At 36.1% G+C, this 25,697-nt stretch overlaps 1 protein-coding gene across 1 annotated transcript; it reads right to left on the reverse strand.

The window, feature by feature from the left end:
* Positions 1 to 831: 831 nt before the first annotated feature.
* Positions 832 to 25,373, reverse strand: LOC131903587 (vomeronasal type-2 receptor 116-like). Its single transcript, XM_059254258.1, has 6 exons — positions 25,132 to 25,373; positions 10,161 to 10,452; positions 9,000 to 9,806; positions 7,246 to 7,461; positions 5,411 to 5,534; positions 832 to 1,757 (listed from the first exon to the last, which is right to left on the reverse strand). The coding sequence occupies exons 1-6, from the start codon at positions 25,371 to 25,373 to the stop codon at positions 832 to 834; spliced, it is 2,607 nt and encodes an 868-aa protein (XP_059110241.1).
* Between the last annotated feature and the right edge of the window lie 324 nt (positions 25,374 to 25,697).

Raw genomic sequence — 25,697 nt, forward strand, 5'->3', positions numbered from 1 at the left:
TAAGGGGTTCACATAGTTAGCCCTAAGTTACTTGCTCTGATTGACTAACATTTGACATTGAGTAATAAAATAAAATTCTTGGTGAGTCTATATTTTAACTTACATGCATTATATTATTCAATGATTGATATAATATTATGTTCATACAAGATTATGTTTAAATTTTGAAAACTCTGTATTATTCAGCATAATCGCACAAACCCAAAATGAAAGCATGATAATTTAATGAAAGGCCCTGTGGTCTTAAGAAACAGATTGATGTTCAGTACAAATATTGTATATTAAAAGTTGAATATAAAATAAAAGTAAAATCTACATATTTTACCACAGTGAATTGAATGACCAGCTGAAATTTTACAAGGATCCACTTTGTAAATTCAAAACAAGTGGTTCATATAAGTGGAAAAGAGAATATGCATGAAACTCTTGAAAAATTTATATCAGTAACATGAATATTAACTGTCTATATTATGGAAGAGTATAAATTTTCATTATGAGCCAGGTGTGGGGCTGGCCTTTAATCCCAGAAGAGTAGGGACAGATATAGGAAGATCTCCATTAATTCAAAATATCATGGTCTTTGCAGAAGGCCTCAGAAAAGGCCAGATACATAATGATATCCTGTTCATATCAAAATATAACCTGGATTTTAAGCATGACAAATTTCAATGGCTCCAGTATAAAGAGGCTCTAATACAGTTGGATGAACAAAGAACAGCTCAAAGACTCAAACCCATACTACTATTATATAATACACTTTTGCAATAGAGATCAACTGGTCATCATCTTTGCAATTCATCTCTTAAAATAAGAAGTATGTTTAGGTTTGAACTAGGTTTTGAGAATTAGGCCTCTAGAATGTGGCCTGTTCCTGACATGATGAAGTGAGTTCTTCTCTGGACTTATTAAGATAATATAGCACTTTGGGGCAAAAATGAAGCCAAATAAGGCAGCACTAGAAGCCAAGATGGAAAAGACTTCCATAGCCACCATAATCTTCCCCTTGGTGCTGTGGTAGACAGGGAGGAATGTGACCCAGACACAGAAGAACACCAGCATGCTGAATGACAGGAACTTGGCTTCATTGAATGTGTCAGGCAGATTCCGGGACAAGAAAGCCACAGTGTAACTTCCAAGTGCCAAGGAGCAGAGGTATCCTAGGACTCCATGGAAGGCAAAAGATGAGCCCTTGTTGCACATAATGATGATATTTTTATGTTCAGCATGATAATCTTGGTCAAGGAATGGAGGAGAAGTCCCTAGCCAGATTCCACAGAGGACAAGTTGGACCATAGTACATATGGGGATAATAAAGTTCGGGGCCTTTGATATTATTAACCACCTCATCATTCTCCTTGGAAAAGTGACCCTGAAAGCAATAATCACAGTGATAGCTTTGGCCAAAACAGTGGCAAGAGCCACAGTGAAAGCAATTCCAAATACGATCTGCTGCAGGGTACAGGTGGTAATGTTGGGATGGCCAATGAAGAGCAAGGCACAGAGGAAACAGACAGTGAGTGTGATGAGCAAGGTGTAACTGAGGGTCCTATTATTAGCCTTGACAATTGGAGTGTCTCTGTGCTTCACAAAGAGGCCGAGAACCACAGCTGTGAGGATAGAGAAAAACAGAGCTATGGTTGTGAGAGCCATCCCCAAGGGGTCCTTATGGTCAAGAAAACTCACAGCTTTCTGGAGGCAGTGTTTCTTCTCTGTGTTTGCATAATGACTTTCTGGACACTTTATGCACTGATCCACATCTGATCAAAAATGAAAGTGATCCTTAGTCCAAGCTGAAGGCATTCATTTTTTCTAAGCCATTTCTCTGTGCATGTGGACAGGACTGTTACCTATATTACTTTACTTTTTCTCAGGTACAAAGAAATACAAACTCTGTGGTGAATAATTTCTTATTTATACCACCCATCTTCATTATTAAATATTTCAGTTATTATTTATATGTATATATAACTTGTGTAAATCCAACTAAGCTCTCTTTCCTCCTGCTCCCCTCCTCACCTTCTCCCACTTTTCCCTCAAATCATAGCGTACTCACTATTTCTCCTTTTTAGATATTAATATACAATGAGCCTATTCAGTGATGATAATATATACATGTTGTTGGGGGCATTTACTTAAATATGAGCAACATTTCATAGTTCATAACCTTCAAGAAAGTGATGCCCCTCTTTTGGTACTATTCATCAATTTCTGCTAGATTCTCATACAACCCATCTTCCTTATAGTGATATACATCTAATATACCTTACACCTTTTATCTCTTATAAACTTTCACTGCCACTTGTGTTATTGGTGCATCTCTTTGGAAGTCATTAGAATACTGAGTTACAATGCATAAACCTACTTCATTTCTGATACCACATCATAAGTTATATTCACATTATGAATTGGACATATGAATACTGCAAAAGAGGGAGAGAATCCTTTGAAATAATTTTCATAAAATGGTATTCTTCAGCATGAGATCTTAATTTTCTCATCTTTATAAAATATTTTCTGTTTTTGAAATTTTGACAATTCCCTGTGAGGTTTTAGTGAACAGGCATTACTACATTGTTAAATGCTTGAATAGTGCACAAATAACAGTTCTTATTCCAATTGAGGAAAGGCCATACCTATTGAAACAGTTTTAAGGTGTGAAATAAAACAGTCCTGTAATATTCTGCTCTTGTAAATTTATGAAGTTCCCCTTGAATTTGAAGTACATGAACACTGATTTATGCATGCCAGATTTTCACTTTCATATTTTCTGTGTTTTTTAAAAGAAACATCACTTTCAATTTTATTTTGTTGATAAAATTTATTAACAGATAATCTAATTTGATTTAGTAGAATAAAACTTATTTATCTATATCTTGTAAATATTGTTTCCTTGAGGTATTGTGACTCATTGATATAACTGTTCTCAGGACCTAATTTCAAGGTATGATGTCAAGCTCTGTTACTTCCTTCTCTTTTATGTGTAGGTATTTATTTTCTTTTGCTTTTCTACTTTGTAATGAATGACTGACATGTATAATTCCATCTTTTACTAAAAGCACATAATACACGTAATAAAATTACTATATATGTATATATATACATATATGTATACATGCATATATTATATCTATTTTAAGCTACTGTAAACTTTTGTATAATATTAAATCAGTAATCTCAGCTTCAAGTGTCTAACATAATTGAGCCACATAATTTTGTCATGTATATGTATTAATTAGGAATTATGTAAGACTTTGAATGGATAAGTGAACCATTCCTACTATATATATATTTGAAAATATATATGTATATGTATACATATAAGTGATGTGTATATAGATGTTCAGTATAGAGTGTTTCTTATAAACAGTTTGAGGGCAGAGTCCATTATATCTCAATGTAAGAAATCCATTGAAGAAGATGCAGAAGGACTGTAAAAGTCAGAGGTCATGAAATGCTGCAAGGGAAGATAAAATCCACACACAGGAGGGCAATTGAATATATAAATTCTGGGTGTGATATTATACATACAATGTGTGAAAGCTTAGGCCAGACCAAATATCATCATGCATGGAATGTTGGCATTAGGTCCTACCCTTAACTGAGAAGCTATTTGACCTCATAGCTGATATAACAGGAAAACTCAATCTTTTTTATTTTTTTTTTAATTTTTTGGTTGACTTTTTTTAGTGAGGGATTGTCTAGATTATTTTTCCCTTATTTTATTTAAAAATGTTTTATTCATTTTACATACTAACCACAGATACCTCGTTCATCCCTCCCTCTGCTTTTCTCCAGCCCTCCCTTCCCAACCCACCCCTCATCCCCTCCTCCAAAAAGGGGAAGGCTTCCATGGGGAATCAGCAAAAATTGGTACATTCAGTTGAGGCAGGACTAAGTCCCTCCCCACAGCATCAAGGCTGAGCAAGGCATTCCACCGGAGGCAATGGGCTTCAGAAAGCCAGCTCATGCACAAGTTATAGATTCAGATCCCACTGCCAGTGGCTCCTAAAACAGACCCAGTTGCACAACTGTCTCCCATATGCTGAGGACCCAGTCCAGTCCCATGAAGGCTCCACAGCTATTGGTCTAAGGTTTGTGAGTTCCTACAAACTTGGTTCAGTTGTCTCTGCAGATTTCCCCATTATGATCTTGACCTCCCCTGCTCATACAACTCCTCTTGGAGAGCAGTGGATAAGATATCTTGATAGTGGGAGAGATTATGAGGTTAAGAAGAAACCAGGCTCTAGGGAAATTCTCAGGAATCAATGAGGATGACCTTAGATTAGACTACAACCAATAATGGAAAGGATGCCTGAACTGGCCTACCCCAGTAATCAGATTTGTGAATACCCTGACTGTCATCATAGAGCCTTCATCCAGTAACTTATGGAAGCAGATGCAGAGATCCACAGTCAAGCACCAGGCTGAGCTCTGGGAGTACATCGAAGGGAGGGGAGAATCAGTCATTAAAAGTTTGGCCATTGGTAATTAGTCCATTCTCCACACAGGGTCCTGTACCAAAGGGTATTGTGGCAGCAGAAACTGAATTCAATAAGTCTTTTTATTTTTTTTTAAAGAGAGAGAGAAGTTAGAGAAGAAGAAAAGTGGAAGATTTGGGAGGATGTGAATATGATCAAAATACATAGTATGAAATTCTCAAAGGATAAAAAGTATTTAAAAATTTCAAATTTAATATAACCCTGGTCACAAATTTATTATTACATATGGAAATACTAGCTATTAAAGATTTTTCTTCCCAGTGTAATATGCTGTGAACAGGTTCATGACCTCTTGTTCAAAATAGAGATTCTATATTCCTTTGCAGCTCTTAGGTCTTGGTACAGCTCTCCATAACAGATTACTTAAACTGCCTTGAGGATATTGTTTCATATACCCTTTCTCAAAATTGGAGCAGAAAAAAAGACATAATCATACTCACTAAGGAAACATGAAATTTTGGTTACACTGTACAGTCAAAAATTATGTATTGAGCTACCAAACACAAATTTCTAATCTTCTTTTCCTTATGAAAAAGCTTGCTGTGAAGAATCATGTCAATAACCTATCCTACACATAGGTGAGTCCCAATCATTATTGAAATACAGTTAGTAAGACATCAAAGTTTGTTACTTTATTACCATGTGTTAAATTACATGGGGAAATAAAGCATATTGATCATTACAGAGGAAAGGTGTTTCCTGTAGCAAACAATCTGGTTGATTATGAACATAAATCAATTACAAATTTCAGTGCCTATCTTCACTATTTCAAAACATGGTGATGCACATTTCATATTCTAAATAAGAGAAGGAATACATTACTCTGACTTCTCTCTAGATATTTTTCAGTTTTTAAGATAATGCAGAATCCTGTAGAAATGTGGAACCATTTCTGTAAGATTTATTCTTACCTGTCTCATTGGAAATCTCATTGTCTTCACAAGGAGTGCAATCATAGCAGCAAACAGCCTTGCCCTCTAGGGAAACTTTCTTGAATCCAGGCCCACAGCTCTCACTGCACACAGACTGAGGAATCTGAGAATAATGGGAGCAAAGTTAACAAATGTTAAGGGTTTATTGTTTTTCAATACCATGCAATTAACTTGCAGGTTTTATTTCTATAAATGTAGAAAATTATTTTGAACATCTGTGCCCTACACAAGGTTGGTCTGAGAATTCTCATAGTGTTAGACAGTTTGTAGCTTACTGAGGTAGGGACAAGTTTGATGCAGGTAGGTCAGTGAAGACATGACCTAGAAGGTCAAGTGGTCCTTCCAGATGGATCTTGTCTCTGTACTTACTTTCTAAAGTGTTGAAAAACTATTATTTCCACCATGATTGTGAATCTTGCTTTTCAATTTAACTAGACTTGTAGTTACCATGGAAACAAATTTTTGGGCATTTCTGAGCATAATCTTAAAGGGAAGTTTAAATAGTTCACTATAAAACTGAGTGTCGCCATTCCATTGATGGTTGTCTCAGAGTGAATGAGAATGAGAAAAAGGTGATCTACAATATTTACTTTTTTCTACTTACTGAGGATATAATGTCATCATTCACCTCATGTCCTAAAGCAATAAATTTCAAAGGATAAAGGATGAATCCCCATAATGTCAGCCAAAGAAACACTTTCTTTTTTTATATTATTATTTTATTAAGATGTATTTATTTATTATGTATACAGTATTCTGCCTGCATGTGTCCCTGCAGGCCAGAAGAGGGCAACAGATCTCATTACAGGTGGTTGTGAGCCACCATGTGGTTGCTGGGAATTGAACTCAGGACCTCTGGAAGAGCAGTCAGTGCTCTTAACCACTGAGCCATCTCTCTAGCCCTAAGAAACACTTTCTAAAGTTATATTATGTGTGCCTTTATTTGCAGTAATAGATCAGAAGAGAAACACATACATGCACACTATAGTATTTTCCCTTTCAAGAGGTAGAAGAAAGGAAATAACTGATTATGGTCTGTAATTTTTAAACATGACTCATTAATTTAAGATAGAGTGAAGGACTTCTAATGGAGATATTGTACATTTGTTTGGAGGAGAAGTAGCAATTATAGGGACAGATATGTGCCTACACATTTCCTCAATGGTGGCGTTATCTGGGGAGTTATTGGAATTTTAAGAGTTGCAGACTTATTGGTAGAATTATTCAGTGTTGGTGAATTTTGAACATGTATGAGCCTCACCCCAATTCCAGTCTTCACTTTTTGCTTACAGTGTGTGGCCTGAGACTCTTTGTTTCAGGTTCCTTCCTATCTCTCCATGGATGCCACACATTGGAATGCCTCCTGACCATAAAGGACCTCTTGTACTTCTAGAACCATAAGTCAAATAAACTCTTTTTTCCAAAAGTCACTTTTGGTGATGCTGTTTGATCATAGCAAGAAAACATAACTTATTTAGTTTTGTGCTGTGAATGTAGAGATTTTCTATATCTGAGTGTCCTGTGAGATATTATGAGGTTTGTACATACCCCTTCTCAGGTGTACTTAATTTGTGTAACACTGACAAAAATCTAACCCATGGATGATTGAATATTAACAGACATTTACAGCTAAGATCTTATATTTTAAATATCAGGGGATGATAAAACACTGTCTTGTAGTAGTTATTTTCTGTCTTTCTCTACTGGTAGTAATATATTAGTGGGTTTTTCAATATCAAATAAGGGGTTGTTATACTGGTGGATATATTTGTTATAATGATAAGTATAATTAATTGAGATAATACACAACTAACCTCTGAATATTTTTCTGGCCATCTTATCATCTGTTCAGACAAAGACAACTGTTGACCCTGGGGAGCATTGGGAGAAAAGATTGCTACTTTCACTTTTCGTCCAAGACTCTTTGGAAAATTCCAAAAGTTGAGAATATCATACTTATCATCTGACTTCTGTTTCCATTTTAAAGCCATGTTGGCCCCCACATGGATATTCTTCAAGAAAGTATGAAGCTGAAAGTAAAGCAAGAATATATTTTAAAGTAGGTCACAGATGTTGATCAAAAATGGATTATAGAATTACCCTCATTGTTCTTAATCTCTGGTATAGGACATAACATTAATGTAGGTGTCACTACAGCTGAGCAATGGTAACCTAAGTTAATGGGATGCCCTTATACTTCTGAAGGACAGTCAGCCTCAAGAAAATCTTCTAAACATACTCAGGAAAGGAACCAGTGAGTACTGGTTGAAGTAAATCTCAATTTTTAAAACAAAGCTGTATCTATTTACATTTAGTGTGTGTCTCAAAGTACAGTGAGTAAAATGTGGTTACTAATGATTAAATGGTAGTTAAAAGAAATCATTTATGTACTAATACCTTGGGGTGAGCTGTCATTGTTTAACTTACTAAGAGAATTCTTAGCTTTCTATGGTGGTATTTTATTTGCACTGAAAAGTGATTTTAATTGTATGTTAATAAATAAAGTTGCCCAGGGGTCAGAGCTATTAGAGCCATAGCAAGAGCATGGCGGTGGTTGTGCATGCCTTTAATCCCAGCACTTGGTAGACAGAGCTAGGTAGATCTCTGTGTGTAAAAAGATACAGCCAGCATTGGAGACACATGCCTTTAATCTCAATCCCAACCATAGAATACCTGGAAGTCTCTACAGAGGCAGTCACATGTTTGGGTTTACAACCAATGAGAAGGCAGAACAGAAAGGCTATAAAGACAAACACACAGGAAGTAGCCCCTTTTCGGAGAGCTCTCTTGGCTGAAGCAGGAAGGGTAAGGCTCTTAGTTCTGACCTCTTGGCTTTCTTCTCTGAGTTGGATCTGTGTTTCTTATTTAATAAGACAGTTGGTTACATCTACAGCTTTCTTTCTTTCTTTCTTTCTTTCTTTCTTTCTTTCTTTCTTTCTTTCTTTCTTTCTTTCTTTCTCTCTCTCTCTCTCTCTCTCTCTCTCTCTCTCTCTTTCTTTCTTTCTTTCTTTTTGAGACACAGTTTCTTTGTGTAGCTTTGTACCTTTGCTGAAACTCAATCTGTAGCCCAGGCTGGCCTCAGACTCACAGAGATCTGCTTGCCTCTGCCTCCCGAGTTCTGGGATTAAAGGCATTCGGCACTGCCGCCTGGTGAATTCTTAGTTTTCAAATGTAATCTATAAACATGAGAAGGTTGTGCAGCTATTTGTGACACAGACTTTATATTCAGTAAAATTATTTCCACCTTGCCATTAGCACCCTATTCCTTAGCAACATGCACACATAGATCTACACTGACCTGGAAAATAAAATAACAAGTGAAGATTCTCCTGTGGTGATATCTATCTATCTATCTATCTATCTATGTATCTATCTATCTATCTATTTATATAAAATTTTCTCTTTCAAGGGAAATATATATATATATATATATATATATATATATATATATATATATAATATAAGTACATGTATACAGTGCTGAAATACGTAATACCTAATTTGGATCCTCTGAAGATGCCAAAAATATCACATTGTTGATTCTTTAATACAATGGAAGGGATATTACCTGCCAGGGGAAGAACACCATTCTTTCCCTATATCCAAGTGGTTGCATTTGTATTTGCTGAAGACTCATCTCATGAAGACTGTGGGCCACAGTATAAACAGCCCTATATGTATTGTAGCTGTCTTCATTCATTGCCATGTCAAAAATATGTCTAGGCAGTAATTCCAAGGAAGCATTGGGTTGGCAGTTCTCCAAAAGGTGACAATCCAGCTCTGAAAATGGGCACTTGAAGAACAAAAACCACAATTTAGGAAGGTAATTGTCTTCTGGGTATTTATAAGGATTAACTGTTTGGATAAAATTTTTAAATGCAATAATCTGCTCATGGTGGTGTGAAAAAATGAGACTTCCATGGAAAGAATCTAGCAAGAAATAATCAGCCATATTAGTAACATCCCACTGAGAGGTCATGACCCAGACTTTACTCATCAAAATCTGTTGCCCTAGATTTCTCATTAAACCCTGCAGTGAATCATTGTCACCATAAATGATGATGATGTTGGCCAATGATTCCTGGACTGTGATAAAACATTTCCAGTATTTGTACGGAAATGAATTCCAGGTGCTTTGGATCATTTCAACAAAAGCTATGCAGACTTGATTTTTCTCCATATTTTCTCTGATATCTGATAGAAATTGAGTTCCTCTGTGGTCATCTGGGACAATAAGACCAATCCAGGTCCAATGAAAATGAAGCATCAAAGAGACCATGGCAAGAGCCAGAGATGTGCCTTTGGGGGCCATCTGGTAGAGAGAATGAAACTGATCTTGGTCACTCAAAATAGCATCAAAAGGACCAACAGTAAGCTGAAGAGGAAACAAATGGAAACAAGAGGAAGAACAAAGTCATAAATCACAATCTCTGTTCTGCAGGAACTGATGGCAATGGTCAGCATGAGAATGGATTCATCCTGATTTTAAAGGCAAAGTTCTCTGACAGAATTTTTCAGAAATTTTTTGGCCTGTCCTCCATTTTTATTAATCCCCCTGTCCTGCATCCTCCCCATTCTTTCTTTCCCAAGGGACTGAAATTAGCTCTGTTTTCAATTGTCTGGGCACTTTTCCTTAATAGTTAAGTAATCCAAGTATCCCTCTAACCTTTACATGCCTCTGAAATGTCAGCAAAGGAGATCTGGCACTTTTTCCCATACAACTCCTCACCTGTGGAAATTTGTAGAGCTGAAGCAGTGTTGCAATATGGGTAGATCTTGCCCATGATGGTCCTGTTAGTGCAGCAGCTGACTTTCTCTCCTTTACACAGTTATAATTAGAGATGGGAATACTCAGGCCTGAGAGCCAAATAAGGGCATTGCCAAGAATGTTTTTCTCACTGAATGGGATATTATAAAAATCAAATCCCAGAGTTATGTTTGGTAAAAGATGAGGGTTCCTGTTGATTTCCTCAATGGCAAATACCAGGGCCAGTACCAACTGGTATATTTTAAAATTATATCTGCATAAATTGAAGAAAAGTACACTTGATGATATTATAAACCACACATAGCTGCAGATTAATGCAATAGTTTTCTAGTTCAAATATTAGTGTTTATATAAAATCCACATTTAAAATCTCCTAATAAATGATTCGAATTCAACTGATTGTGTTACTTTGATAGGATGATATAAGATCATGTAAGTATGACCCTTATAATTGGTCATCCCATGACTGCTTACTGTACTTTCTATTATATTTGGTACATTAAAATTTTGCCCATGAATGTAGAAAAATTATCTTACAAAGTATAATACTTCCTGCTTTATTGTTCTTTGTTGTAGAGCTTCTACAGTTAGAGGAAAACAAATATTCCTCCACTAAGACACACAGCTTTCCAAGAAAATATCTTCCTCAAAGGATACCACTGAATTATTGTGACTCATATTTAAATAGTTGTGATTCTTTGATAACATTATCTTTTGTGAGTTTATGTTGCTTTGGTACCATTTGTTTATGTTGTTTGTATATGTGTGTGTGTGCTACTGTGAAATGTTTTAAATAATATGATTGCAAGATAGAGGACAACCTCCACAAGCAATTCTGTACAGTTAGAGGTGCACTCATGAATTTTCTGTGGTCTGAACTAAGGTAATCTCACTTCCACCTGAAACATTTTTACCATCTGAGATACTCCTTATTTTAATGTCAATGCCTGAAATTTAGAAAAATAGATTTCTTTAGAATATTATAAAATAATAATAAAAATCCAGTGCCAGGCATTGGAAACCTGTTTTTGAATTGTCATTTTTTAGGAGAATCCAAGAGACTTCCTCCAAAAGTATAGGCTGTGGCCCATGCCCTTTGTGCCTTCCAGAAAAAGAAGGTAAGATCCTATTGCTAAAGATATCACACACTTTAGACAGTAGGTAAAAGTATCTACCTGAATTTACCTGGAAGCCTACCTGTTGGTTGAAATATTAAGGCAACTCCACATAGTTAAAAGGGAGGTTTATTTTGTGGGGGCAATTTACAAGTAGAGGGATAGATTATCGGGTCTGGGGGAGGTGAAGTGCAGTCCGGTGGTGTTCTCTGGAGAATTCTGCTTGGTCTACCTCCAGCATCCAGGATCCAGGAACCAAGAGAGCCGGCACATCTGGATCTTGGGTCTTAAGGGCTCCTGTCTCAGCCCCGCCTTGTAGTCATGACAGTTATCAGAAGCCTCAATGGGAGTAGTGCTTTCAGGTCAAAGCTGGAACAGCTACCCACTATACCTACCTACTGAGGACCAACTCCCATAGTTACAGAAGTCATGCAAGCTCGCAATGAAGAAAAGCCATCAGCAGTCCTCAGTAGTCCTATCCATCTATAAAGTCAATGAGTGATAACACTAGTAAGCAATGCAAAATATTCTGATCAGTGTAATTATGACACTTGTAGCCTTGGATAACTCTCAGTTATGTAAATGGAGTTAAGGCATGATGGAATAGGAAGAAAGTCATGTCTTTCACTGTACTTCTACATATGGACTCTGGAGAAGAACCTACTACTGCCAGTTTTCTAAACTATTATAATCTCTAACTGTAACCTAAACTTAACCTTGTACAGATAATATAGCTCTCCCCCCTGTACAAAGATACTTCTTTATATGGTAGACACAGATCATTATAGGATACAATAACTTTTACCCATATACTGTTTAACCAACTGCAGGGTGTTTACCCCCAATTAATACATTTACCACACAACCCCTACACTTAAAAATCAGGAAACTTTGTGGTAGAGAAGTTATAAGACTGTTATGAACCAGAGGACCAGGAGAACTGTTGCAAGATATTGTCTTCAAATTAAGAGAGACAACATGAAGAGGGCTTAAGTGAGTGATTTTTGAAGGATTTGGTTGGAAGTGTCATAAATTAATGTGACTGACATAAATTATTTGAAAATCTCCATGTATTAATTAATAATTTATTCAAAATATTTTATTTTCAAAATAATTGTTCTTTCTGAACTTTATGGAAAGATGACATTGCTAAAGATAATATATAGATGAGTCATAGAACACGGAGCTATCAAGCTGGTACTGGACTTCAGTCTTTGACCCTAGTAGACAACTTTCACAGTTCAATTAGTGTAACAGGTGTAGTGGGTAGCCACTCTAGCTTTGATCTGGAAGTTCCAACCCCCATTGAGACTTCGGCAACTGTCACACCTACAAGGCGGGGCCAAGGGAGGCGCCTGGAGACCCGAGATCTGGATGGGTCAGTGCTCTCTCTGGTCTGGGACCCTGGACTGTGGAGGTGGGCCAAGGAGAGCTCCAGAGAACACCGCTGGACTGCGATACACCTTCTCCAGACCCCGTGACCTACCTATCCCTTAATTTGTAAGTTACACCATTAAATAAATCTCCTTTTAACTACGTGGAATGGCCTTAATAATTTCAACAATAAACAGGAGCCCAGATCTTAGTAGGTCCTCAGACTTTAGCACAACTGATTCAATCATGGAGGGTCCATTAAGCCTGTAAAACTCAGCAGGTAGAGAGCACCACCTGTCAAAAGTGAAAACAAAGACCTAATCCATCAATGTCCATTGTTCTGAGAATGTCTCTAAATGTACTATCTTGCTTTTTGCTTTGGTAGTTCCGCTTCTGGCTAATGGTCTGGTTAACTGAAATACATTAACTCAGAAGTTGATTTTTGTGCTTAAGAGCTCATCCTGATAAAGTTTTAGTGATAGACTGAATTCCTGAGCATTCAGTGTAGTTGTAATCCAGTTAATGGAGACTTTTTCTATTAAGACTTTGCCTTAAATTCATGTCCAAGCAGTGATCTATGGTAAATATCTACATTTCCTGAGGTTCCCCCAAGATGTCACAACAAGATCATGAGACATAAGGTGTCTAAGAGCTCCTCAAAGCAAGGAAAAGTGAAGTTGTCAAGGAACACACAGGGAATTTGTAACCAGAGTTCCATGTCCCCAGGATACCCTTCCAACAATTTCTCCCTATGGAAACTGAGGAATCTGACACCTCCACCCCAAAATGAAACAAATTAGAAAGACTCTTGGTCTGTCACACTTGCAGGTAAGTCAGATTAAGGTGTCTTCTCTTTGGACATATAGGAGAGATGTCAGAGATGGCTGCTGACCCAGTGTTCAGGAACCATGTGAGATGACACTGGATCCCTCTGTCTGTTCAAGTGTATGAATGTGTGGTGGCCAGCACAGGTTGTTTTTACTGAATCTCTCTCTCTCTCTCTCTCTCTCTCTCTCTCTCTCTCTCTCTCTCTCTCTCTGTGTGTGTGTGTGTGTGTTTCTGTAGATGTAATTCTAAACAGTCTTATTAAGTAAGAAATGCAGAGCCAAATAAATAGTTAAAAGCCCAGAGATTGAGCAGTAGCCAAGAGCTAAGACCACCTTATCTTACCACCTGCTGCTGTCCTTCCCCTGAGAGAGAGACCTTCTTCCTATGTCCTGTCTTTTTATTGCCTTTTTGTTTTGTCTTTTTATTGGTTCTAAACCCAACCACATGACTTTCACATCACTGTCTGTCTATATACACCTCCAGGTCACTATGGCTTGTATTGAGATTAAAGGTTCGGGTCACTGCTTGGCTGTGTCCTTGAACACACAGAGATTCTGCCTGCCATGTGATTGGATTAAGGGCATGTGCCACCACCGCCAGACTTCTAATAAATGGCTTGCTCTTAGCTCTGATCCCCAGGCAACTTTATTTTTTAACATACAAATAAAATCACATTTTAGCACAAATAAAGTATCACCATGTTTCTATGTGTTTCTGTTAGTTTTGTTTCCCTGTATTCACTCTTGGCTTTCTCTGGTGTAACATCATCCCCCAAACTGGCTTAAGACATGGATCTCCTGCTGTTGAGGACCCAAATTTCAGCTAGGCCCCTCAGTAAAACAAACAAACACTTCTACCTGTCCCACTCTTGGATCAGGAACACTTTCTCTTTTTGTTTGTTGTTTGATTCTTGCTCACAGTACATACTGGTCCCAGTTTGGAGATGGCAAGAGTTCAGGCTTCTCATCCCAGGTCTCCTTGCCATCTCCAAACTGGGACCAGTATGTACTTTGAGCAGGGATCAAATAACAAACAGAATGCACATATGGAGGAAGGAATTCCTAGGGGAGCATTCCCTCCACTCTTAGCCTGCTCTATGCAGTCCTGCAGAAGGAGAAATTCCCTTGGACTGAGCCTGAAGGAAAAGTGAAATTTCTACTTATTTCTCTTCATGATTTATGACTTCTTATTAACCAAAGATACATATAATTTAAAAACTCTAAACCCACAATTGTCTCTAAAAAGTAAAATAAAGGTAGAAAAAACCCTGTGATGTTGGTAAGGGGGATTTCTGCCAGAAAACAGCGTGGACAGAGCAGGTTCTCCATTCTGTCCAACATTGACCAATGAGCGTTATATAACTTTTGCTGGGTACTTTTTCAATGATGACAGACAGCTCTTAAAGAGATTCCTTTTGTCTCCCAGCTCACATCATATATTAGGAAAATGTTACATAATTTTAAAAGTTAAGGTATACTTAGGTCCTAGTTACTGGAGGTAGTTTAACCTATATTTAACAACAAGGAACTGAGTGGGAAAAGACATTTTGCATAAACTGAAAGTCACCACCACCTTCTCTGATGATGAAATACTGACTTACAGAAATCAAGCATAATTTTGGTGTCTTGTCTTCTACCAGAGGAAACCAATGCTACGGGACTGGCCCAACACCAAGTTCCTATAATTGTTCAACCAACTGCTTCAGCTAGCTCTGTCCAGTTTTAACAATACACAATGTATTTATGAAGGGAAAGTTGAAGCCCATATTGAATGGTGAGAATAGACAGGCACACTGGTGTCCTGTCAGTTACTCTGGAATACTCCTCTCCTGCCTGTCAAGAATCCTAGGACCTATGATTTTACTGAGTCTGATTCCTCCAGAGAAAAAGGTATGCACTCCCCTGGTCCTGAAAGATGTATTTTTCAGCCTCATATTGTCAGAGGTGAGTCTATTTGTTTTTAAATAGACAGACCCAGAGGGAGGTCTGCAGTGGGAAACTTAACTGTATCAGGGTGCACCAAGGATTTAAAGACTCTCCAACCCTGTTTGAGGAGACATTAAATGCTAACCTCCTGCCCTTCCTTTGGAATTTTCCTGGGAAAATAATTTATAAAAAGACCACTGAGGGACTGTTACAAGAGTTGTAGCCTTAGGGCTACAGAATGTTATCTAAAAAAAGACCAAATTGTAGAATGCTACCTCTCTTGGCTACAAGCACAAGGGAGGGAAATGGAGACTGTCTCAACAGGATTGCTGCCATCCTTCAGATTCCAACTCCAAAGACTAAGAGGCAGGTTCTAGAATACCTAGATGTAACTGAGTATGTCAGTCTCTGGATAGCAGAGTTTGTGGATACAAGAATGCCTCTATACACAAGCACAAAGCAAGGAAACTAAGCCCTTAATTTTGAATGAAAGTAAACAAAAGGCACTCAAGGCTTTAAAAAGAGCTCTGAATTTACCCCCAGCCCTGGGGCTTCCAGATGCCTCAAAACCTTTTCATCTGTCTGTCCATGACACAAGAGACAAAGGGGATTTGACCTAAACATCGAGGTCATGGAAATTCCCTGTGTCACATCTGTCCAAATGATTTGACCCTAGAGCCACAGGATGTTCCACCTGTCAAAGATTTGTGGAGACTACTGCTAGCTTATTAAAAGAAAGAAATGAGTTAAGTGTGTCTGAATCTGATATTCATAACATCAACTGTAGATGAGGTCTTCCTCTGAGGAATGAAATAATACCAATTGTTTAATGACTCTGTGACCCAGTACAAGACCCTACTCCTGGCCCCAGCTTGAGTCCAGTTTGTCATCAATCCAGCTATCCTCTTCCCTGACAATGACCTGCAGGTGCTCATACATGATTGTCACTGGATGAAAGATGAAACCAGGTACTTGGGAGATACAGTACTTACTTTAAATATATTTTCCCCAACCATGTACTTCATTCTAGGGAGAAGTACTGACTGATCTCACCAAGCATCTCAAATGGGGGAAAATATAGTCCACTACCACATATATGGACAATCAGTTGGTGTATTTCTACAACTAGGCATGTCAACTGTATGATCTTCTCAATGCTTGGAAAAAGGACATAAAATAATCTTGGCCTTTGTAGTGGCTTTGTGGCTTTCAGTAGAACTTGCTCTGCTCCATGACCAGGCAGTTGAACTCACTGTCTGACAGATGACCCTAAGATCAGTTGGGCCTATTGATGCTCTGATGACACACACCAAAACCCAGTGCTACCTGAGACTGCATAATAAAAAAAAAACATTGACAGTTCAAAGTTATATGTTAATGGAGGATACTGGAAGAAAAGTTCATTCTCTCAGAAATAACTGCCTGGACTCTGATAACTATGCTTCACCATGCTACTCATTTGGGGACCATAAACTTTGAGTTGTTCAGACCAAGGCATGCAATACCTATACTGGACACAATAGCATGTGACTTCTCAGCCATATACTAGGTTTATGTACAACTAAATTGAAAACAGAGAGCCCTTACCCAGAAAGGGATCCAAATAAATGCTTCTTTATTCACACAGAATTTAATAAGCAGGGATACAGTCATGATGTTCCAAAACATAGACCATATCATTATTGATTTTAGAAATGTGTTTCACTTCCTTTTGCTTATCTTTTAGTCATTATTAATACACTATGACAGAATAGTTATCATTTCCAATCATTTTCCCTCAAGTTTTGATAACATTAATAGAGTTACCATTATTAGTCATTAAATCTATAACCCGTTTTTTAAGAATCTAGAGGCATATGACAGCCTCTTCTTAGGCTTGTAGCTCTGGTTGCTTCAAGGATTTGAGACCAAAACAAAATTTCTAAGCCATCCTGGTCATATTGCCATATACCAAACAGTTGTATCAATAACTTGTAATGGTCTGAGTGCCCAGGAACACCCATCTGGCCAAAATTGGTACAGTTATTATTTAAATTCTGGCATAATACTATGTCCACATTTATATTTTTATAAAATTTGTTTATAAGTCTAACCCTGGCATTATGTTGTTCCTTGGTCATATGCCACCACAGTGGCTCTGCATGAGCTAAATTTTCTAAGAAAGAGAGGTCTTGATATCTCATACTTTTATCATCTTTCTACATCATTCTTTGACATTAAGTATAAGTCTCTGTGTAGGGAAGAGTTATCTTCAGTTAATTTAACTTTGTTATTGTATATGTCACAAAATTGTCTGAGTATATTGTGGGAAGGAACTTGTAATTGGATCTGTGGCCAGCTCCTCTAGCCCACCAGATCATGTTGACCCTTTTAAGTGTACTTTGTTTTGATTATCTTGTTCCTCAGTAAGTACAGGAACAGATGTTTCAAGAACGTCTCACAGCCTTGTTATTGAAAGTTTTCTCAGGTCCTGAGTTCCTCTGGTCTCACCTGGCCCTGATGTCTATCAACCATTTATAAAATAATCCCTCAGAGCTTTACTATTATTTAAAAACTGTATGGCATATGACAGGCCTCTTGCTAGCTAGCTCTTATATCTTTAACCCATTTTTATTAATCTATGTTTTGCCATATGCTTTGTGGCTTCTGCTGGCATGTTGTTCCTTGGACAGTAGACTGGTGTCTCCTCAGACTTTGTCTTTCTCTTTCCTGTTTCTTCTTGGATTTCCGACCTGCCTCTAAGCTGCCTTGCCATAGGCCAGAGCAGCTTATTTATTAACCAGTGGGAAAAACATATATTCACACAGTACAGAAAAACATTCCCCAACAGTTACCCTTTTCTATGTAATCAAAAAGGAAGGTTTTTAACTTTAACATAGTATAATTAATATAGCAAAACAGTTATTAAGCAAGAATTAGAGTTACAATATCTTATCTACTTGTTTTTGACAAAATTAAAGAAATTATTCTATCTATCCTATATTTTTGAGTCTAAGGTTTCATATCTAATTTATCTTTTATCATAACCAAGAAAAATTATAGCTATAACTATCTAGGCTTCAACTACATCAAAGACCCCAGAAGGATATAATATTACCTAAATAAACAACAAGAGCATTGTAAAAAAACTTCCAAAAATCTAGAATAACAGAGACAGCTGACTGCCTGGACAGTCACCCAAAGGTACTCTGCAATGTTGAGGTATCAGTCTTCAGCATATAGGCCTAGAGTTTCTCAGTAACTTTTCCCTGTGTCCTGAAGAATGTCTGGCAGTCTCCTCTTGGAAACAGGAAACTGAGGGACAATTTTGCCTTGTTTTGGCAAAATTTATTGGTCATTTTTTCATGGGTCCTGCATGTCTAGTCAATGCAACATTTTGTCAAACAGTTCAGGCAAGAACAGTTTCTTGTCCAAATGGCTAACCTTTGCAATAAGGAAAGCAAACTCTATATGGAGGTTCTTCGATGCCCATCATCTTCTTTGTAGTAAATCAGTGTTGCCAGGAGCAGACTTGTCTCACTGTCCTGAAAGTCTAAGTTTTTAAAACATTTTAAGTGCCATATTCTGTAGGTATTTGTAGTATTTGAAGATTACCTACCTAATTGAAATATATCTATGTATACTTAGGAAATTTAACTAATATGACTATAAGTTTGATTGTTATAGATGACTATTAATCTGTACTTTTTAATTATACATTACAGTTTCAAATGAGCTACACAAACATAATACCTTAAACAAGAGTAGAAATATGCATGTAGTTTAACAAAATTAACTTAAATTTGTATCAATAATCTAGAATCCATAGCAATGTGAAACATTTTAAACAAGTTATTACTGTTTAAAAGTAGATTCAATAATATCATCATATCATATCTATATCCTACATTTCCTTTTTTTGTTTTTTTCAAGATAGGGTTTCTCTGTTTAGCTTTGTGTCTTTCCTGGAACTCAGTTGGTAGCCCAGGCTGGCCTCGAACTCACAGAGATCTGCCTGGCTCTGCATCCCGAGTGCTAAGTGTAGTAACTTGCTTTTAGCTTCTGTATTTCTACTTCTGGTTAATTATTCTTTTCTTCTGATGTATGTTAACACAAAACACTTTTTTTTTGTACTTAAGAGCTCATCCTGATAAAGTATCCATGCTACACTGAGATTCAGATCACCCAATAGAGTTTCAGGCTGGATATGAACTCCTTTCTGCAGCCTTAAACCATGTTTGAGCAGTCTTCTCTGGTGAATACCATAAGGAAAAAATAGTCATTATCATCTATATATGATCCCTGCAAGATGTAAAAACAACTGACCTAAGAAGACACGCCCTTTGATGTAATAGCAAAAGAAATGGTAAATGAGTATTCAAGTAATTTTCTGTTTGGATCTAGGGCCTATTCCATGAGAAGAAACTCATTCCTAGCATGTTTATTTGAAATATGAAAGTGTGACTAGTGAGGTCTTAGGCCCAAGGAGAGAATATAATAGTTTTATTCTTCTAACTGGACTTAGGATTAAAATGATTCCTAGTAATTTATTTGTCAAACTACAGATCAGAGCACTGATTCAACCTTCTCAGAGAAGCTTTTCCTGACAGACATAAATTAACAGAGACTTTCAAGTGGTCACTTTGGAGATAATGAGGCACTGGATAATGCTCAGCTGCAGATGGAGCATACATATCATACTCAGCCACAGAAATCTCTGCGATTGTACAAAGGTTACAGATAATTACAAGAAAATTATTTTCCAGAAAGAATAGAGCAATTGTGCATATGAATGCATAGCTTTTGTGACACCACATCTGGAAAAACGGTAGGAAAAAAAAAACAAGCATGGAAAATAGAGTTAAGTGTGAAATATCACTATGAACCATGGATAATTTTAATTTGATAGTTTTTGTTATAGTTAGTTATTATAAAAGCTTTCACCTCCAGTACATTTACCACAGTCTAGAGAAGGCTCCAGTTTTATGAGCAATTCAACAACATAAACAGGCCTCTTTGGGGAAAAAAGAAGGAATTTCAAACTTGAGTGAATAGAAAGGTTAGCACGGTTAAGTACATACTGAAGGAGTTTGGGAAGGAATGAGTATAATCAAAACACACTTCATTTAATTTCTTAATTAATTGATAAAATATTTAAACAACACCAAGAAAGCTGGCAGACACATCAAAATGATAAATAAAAGAATTGCATATACTGGAAGGGAATTGGGCACAAAAGTCCTTAATAGTGGAAACCTAGAAAAATTGTGGAAACCAGAATGTAGATTTAAATGTGTGTGTATATATGTAGACATTTATATGTACACATACATGCATATATAATGCATACTTTTTGAGAATGTTATACATGTATGTAATCTTATGAGCACATTATATTTCATCATCCCAGCTATATTTTCCATGACAAAAGAGCAGAGGAGCTCAAAACCTCCAAACATTAAGCAATAATAATGGGATGGAAACTTTAATCACCAAATTTGATCAGTATATATTGGATCTCAGGTTTTTACATTATACAGTATACCAAAAATTATGTGCATTTCATATATGATACTAAAAGTGTTTTTCTGCAATTTGAATACTGTATTATTAGAGTTTAAAAATAAAAAACTCTAAGATAGGTATGAATTAGACAATATTAGCTGCCTGGAAGAGGATGATGGAGGAAAGAAGTAAGAAAGCATGCTTAAGCTGTTTGAGTTCAGCAAACATGGAGGTCAGACACAGATAGAAAAGAAGCAATAGAGCAGGGAAAATGGCTTCAGTGAAAGAGAAAGGGAGCCCAAGATATCACAGAGGCAAAGTTAGGGTCAAGCCAGAACCCAAAGAAAGAAACAGAAAGAAAAGTTGAAATTAGGATTTTCTGAATCAGCACTCATTTGTGTTCAAGATCAAGGAAACTTACTACACACTAAGTATATAGATGTTGTGATATGAATATTTCACTTTATATACTAGAAAATTTAATCCTATCTATTATGCATTAGTTAAAAATTGATTTTGAATTTTAATATATTTCACGCATGTCTATGTTTAAGAATTTTCACTAATGTGAAAACCTTAAGAAATTAGAAAAAAATGGTGAGAAATAAAAATACAAAATTCTAACTCTTCAGAAATGTATTTTAGTAATTCATGATGTACAGTATTGTCAGTGGATGATAACAGTAGAAGATAAATAGATATATTGGATAGAAATCCGAGAATGTTCTGTAGGAATTACTGTCCCTGCATTACATAATTTCACTGGAAATCAGAGATGTCATTATTTATTTATTCAGTTACACTAGATACAAAAATGACTTTGGATAATTTAATATTTTTTAATCTCATTATGCAAAATCAATCTAAAATGGTCTGAATTATTACTGAATGTAAATGCAGTGTTAGATAGACACATGTATTTCTGGAAGTGACACATTTAGATAAATATTAAAAGCATCACCACAGTGCTAACTCTGACAGCCATCAGTACTCAATACAATGAGACCATGAAAAACATTCTTACAGCAGGTAGTTTGGTCTGTATCTGATCAGCTGCCTGTGTGTATGTTTCTGGATGTTTTGTAATATATCAGGGTAGATTACACATTTTTATGTGAAACACTCTAATAAAGGGAGCTAGCAAATAAAATTGTAGTGCTAATGAAATGTACAAACTGAGGATAAAAAAGTACAGTGGCTACAACAGGATGCACACCACAGAAGGGCTTTTCAAATAAATGAATGCAGTCCAAATAGACCTTCATAGAAGGATGTAGAGAGTATTGAAAGATCACTCTGCCCATATGAAAAGTTCACAAAGCTTCAATTCATGGAAAGAGGGTGGCCAATTAGGACGCCACAGGAGACAATGGAGGGAAGAGCTTGGAATCATGACACAGATACAGGTAGAATCATTTTCATTGCTAATACATAGAAATAGGAAACATGGGGGAAAACATGCAATGTGACTTTTTCTGAGTTATGCTCCAGGACATTGATAATTATACCTTTTTATTTCTTTTTTTCAATTCTAGAAATATACAATGTATATATATTTATATGTATGTAATGTTGTCCTTAAGTATTTGTTCTAAATAAGATAACAAACCATTTATTCCTATAATTTAAAAGCTATGTTGATATATCTTAGTCAAAGTTAGGGTATTTGTTAAAAATTTTTGACATTTTATAATTGATGTCTTATCCTGAAAGTTTCATGAACATAACTGCCTAAACATGATATGAATGAGGAAAACATGATAGACATACCAAAGTGGCTGGGAGAAACATCATAACATCTTAATCTTACAGGAAGAACTATAGGCAAGTAAGGAATGTCAAGAGTCAGAGAAATAATCTTCTACAGGAAAAAACAAAGCAATTGAATATCCAATAGCAAATATCCTCAAAAATGTACATAGGGGTAGATTTATATAGACTGATCTGATTGTATTTAGGAATATATTGTTATTACACATATGTTTGTGCAATAACATTTTTTAAATAGTCCATGAATTTGAAAGGGAGGAAGCAGAGTTATATGAGAAGGTTTGGAGGTAAGGAAGGAAAAGAGAAATGTTCCAAATATATTGTAATTTCAAAAATAACTGAAGTAATAAAAATTTTAAAACAAGCATCCCAATGCAAAGTATTTCAGATTAAGCTGCAAAAAAAGTAATTTTGGCTTTTGATGTGTGAAACTGCTTACAAAAGGACATAAATATATAGTAGAAGAGAAAAACTTTTAACATCCACATTGTGAAAGATAATATTCATGTGATACATTAATTTCTATCACATTATTAATATAAGAAATGTTTGTAGAGTTGGTGTAATCTACTTTGACATAACAAGTCAACCAAATTTTTAAGTAAATGGAAGGGATATATTCTTCATCTCACACATCTGTAGAGATACTACTAATTTTAATTTGGAAGGATAATAGCCACCATGTACAACAGGATTTGCCAAAGGGGGAAAAATATGGTTCAATCAGGGCAAAATCCTAGCACTGAGTATGGTCTGAGTTTGTTCCCAATGCACACCCGATAGAAGGTGAAGATACCTTCCCACAGTGGTTTCTCCCCTGCATGTGAGACTTGAGGCATAAATGTGCATGGACACACACAAAAAATTGTGGTAACAAATGCTTTTAAAATTTGATTCATGCGCAGTCTAATATACTAAGACATGTTGCACCTAAAAGATAACTTACATTAATCTGGAAATTGATATGCATTTTTAATATTTCTCTATCATATTATCTGAACAGTTATCATAGCCGTAAAATAAAATCCAGTTAGTAGTTTAGGTCACTATGCATAATTGTATGTGTACATGATCAAAATTAGGTGCATTATAGCTAAATGCACATTGGGCAAATGCTTACATCATCTATTCCTGCCAATCAATGTAGAGATTTGCTCAGACTATGCTCCCTAGCATGAAAAGTTCTTCTCTTGAAAATCCTAAATCATAATCAAAGTACTTGGGTACTTCCACACTCACATGATACTCTGTCAATTTTGACAGTAATTTATTTCTGATAAGTATTATACTTTTTTTTTAAAGAAAATTGCCTTATTACTTTGCAAAAGAAAAAAAATTAGGTCACACAAAAACCAACCTAGTAGAACAAAATTCCTACCTAGAGCCTATAAGTTTTGTAATCTTGATAATTAAGATGATCATTTCTAGGCATGTAAAAATGCAGAAACCATTGAAAAGAGACAAAGAGACAGACCTAGAAAGAGAACACATTCCCTCTTTTAAAACATATATGTACTCTCATGCTGTAATAAAGGACGTCATCAGAAGCTCTAAAAAATGATTTTAGCTTTGAGATATATACACTTCTTGTACCCCAACTTGTATGAAAAAATTTAGAAAAAGTGTTATACAATGGTAGATTTTGAGGAAGAAAAGAAAGGAGAAAAGATATACATATTAAACTTTTGTACTAGCAAAAATATTTTTCTGCCACAAACTTAGTTTGATTTTATTTCTAACTTAATGTGAAACAGCCACAATCATATCATTGTGTCTCATGAACACACACATGAAAATGTAAAAAAAGGAAAGAAAATGAGATAAACAACTTATTAGAAATGCATTCATCAATAGACACATAAAAGGGAAAATGTATCTGAGAGTAAAGATTAGGAAATAATTAATTTAATTAAAGAAAAAACATGAAGAGAGGCAGAGATGTTTAACAACAACAAAGTATTCCCAACTTCTAAATCTGACACCCTTACTCCTAAATCAGTGTCATCTAACACATGCATACTTGTGACTCTATCATCACGTCCCTCCCTAGTAAAAGAGGTGGCAACACCTGTTTTCACAGGAGTACATACAGACTTCTTGATTGTGCTGAAAAACCAGGTCAAACTTTGATAAAATCATCTTCCCTCTGAAGACCTATCATGAGAAACATGTGGCTGTAAAGGCATAGTCAAGTAAGATAACAAGAATAAAATGATCATATTTGGAAACAATAATCAATAAACAAACAAGTAACCTTTCTGTATCCTCTTTAAGAAAATAAAATAAATGAAGAGTAACATAAAATTAAATAAAGAAATTTGGATTACAGAAAGATTTCTTTATATAAATAAGAAGTATTAAAGTTTGAATATATATAGCACCTGGGTCACCTGTAACATGAAATCTGAAACAGGATAAATGAGTAGCAACACTTACTGTATGTGAATGTCAGTGAAAAAGTACGGCAGGTATGGATGTGGAATTTTGTTACCTGTGTAGTAAGAATGTACTGGAAAAAATACACCAATGACTGCATCTCCTTCATGGTGAATATCTTCTTTGATTCTGAAAAAACATTCACTGGAGCTATAGGCATATACATGACTGTGATTAAACAAGATCCTGATAATAATAACTAAAATAAAACATCCTACTAACACAAATGTCTGCACAGACATAAGTCTGATGGATCAGATCTCACAGTGTCCTGCAGGTTTATACTTAGCTCAAGTGTTTGTGACCATATGCGCTTCTAACTGTTGATGAGTGAGGCTGTCACAGTAACCCAGAGAGCTGTAACACTCTGAGCACTTTCGTATACCTCCTCCACTGCCACTGAGAATTCTGGAACTCTTTCTTCCCTTGGGCTATGCATCTGAGGCCCTGTATTCAGGTGAAAAACAAGCTGGAAATTATGTTTATAGATTTTCTTCTGTACCCCTAAGCACCATGATTTCAGCTAAAACAAGAGGCAGTAAAGGCTCAGGGATGAAGTCCTCTTT

The sequence above is a fragment of the Peromyscus eremicus genome, chromosome 1 (genome assembly GCF_949786415.1).
Source record: "Peromyscus eremicus chromosome 1, PerEre_H2_v1, whole genome shotgun sequence".
NCBI lineage: Eukaryota > Metazoa > Chordata > Mammalia > Rodentia > Cricetidae > Peromyscus > Peromyscus eremicus.

Excerpts from the sequence above, each read along its gene's own strand:
- LOC131903587 (XM_059254258.1), bottom strand. The coding sequence starts at position 25,373 with ATGTCTGTGCAGACATTTGTGTTAGTAGGATGTTTTATTTTAGTTATT. Across the intron at positions 9,807-10,160 it reads AGCTCTACAAATTTCCACAG|CTTACTGTTGGTCCTTTTGA; the intron begins GTGAGGAGTTGT and ends TTTCCTCTTCAG. Across the intron at positions 7,462-8,999 it reads TGGTGTTCTTCCCCTGGCAG|CTTCATACTTTCTTGAAGAA; the intron begins GTAATATCCCTT and ends CTTTACTTTCAG.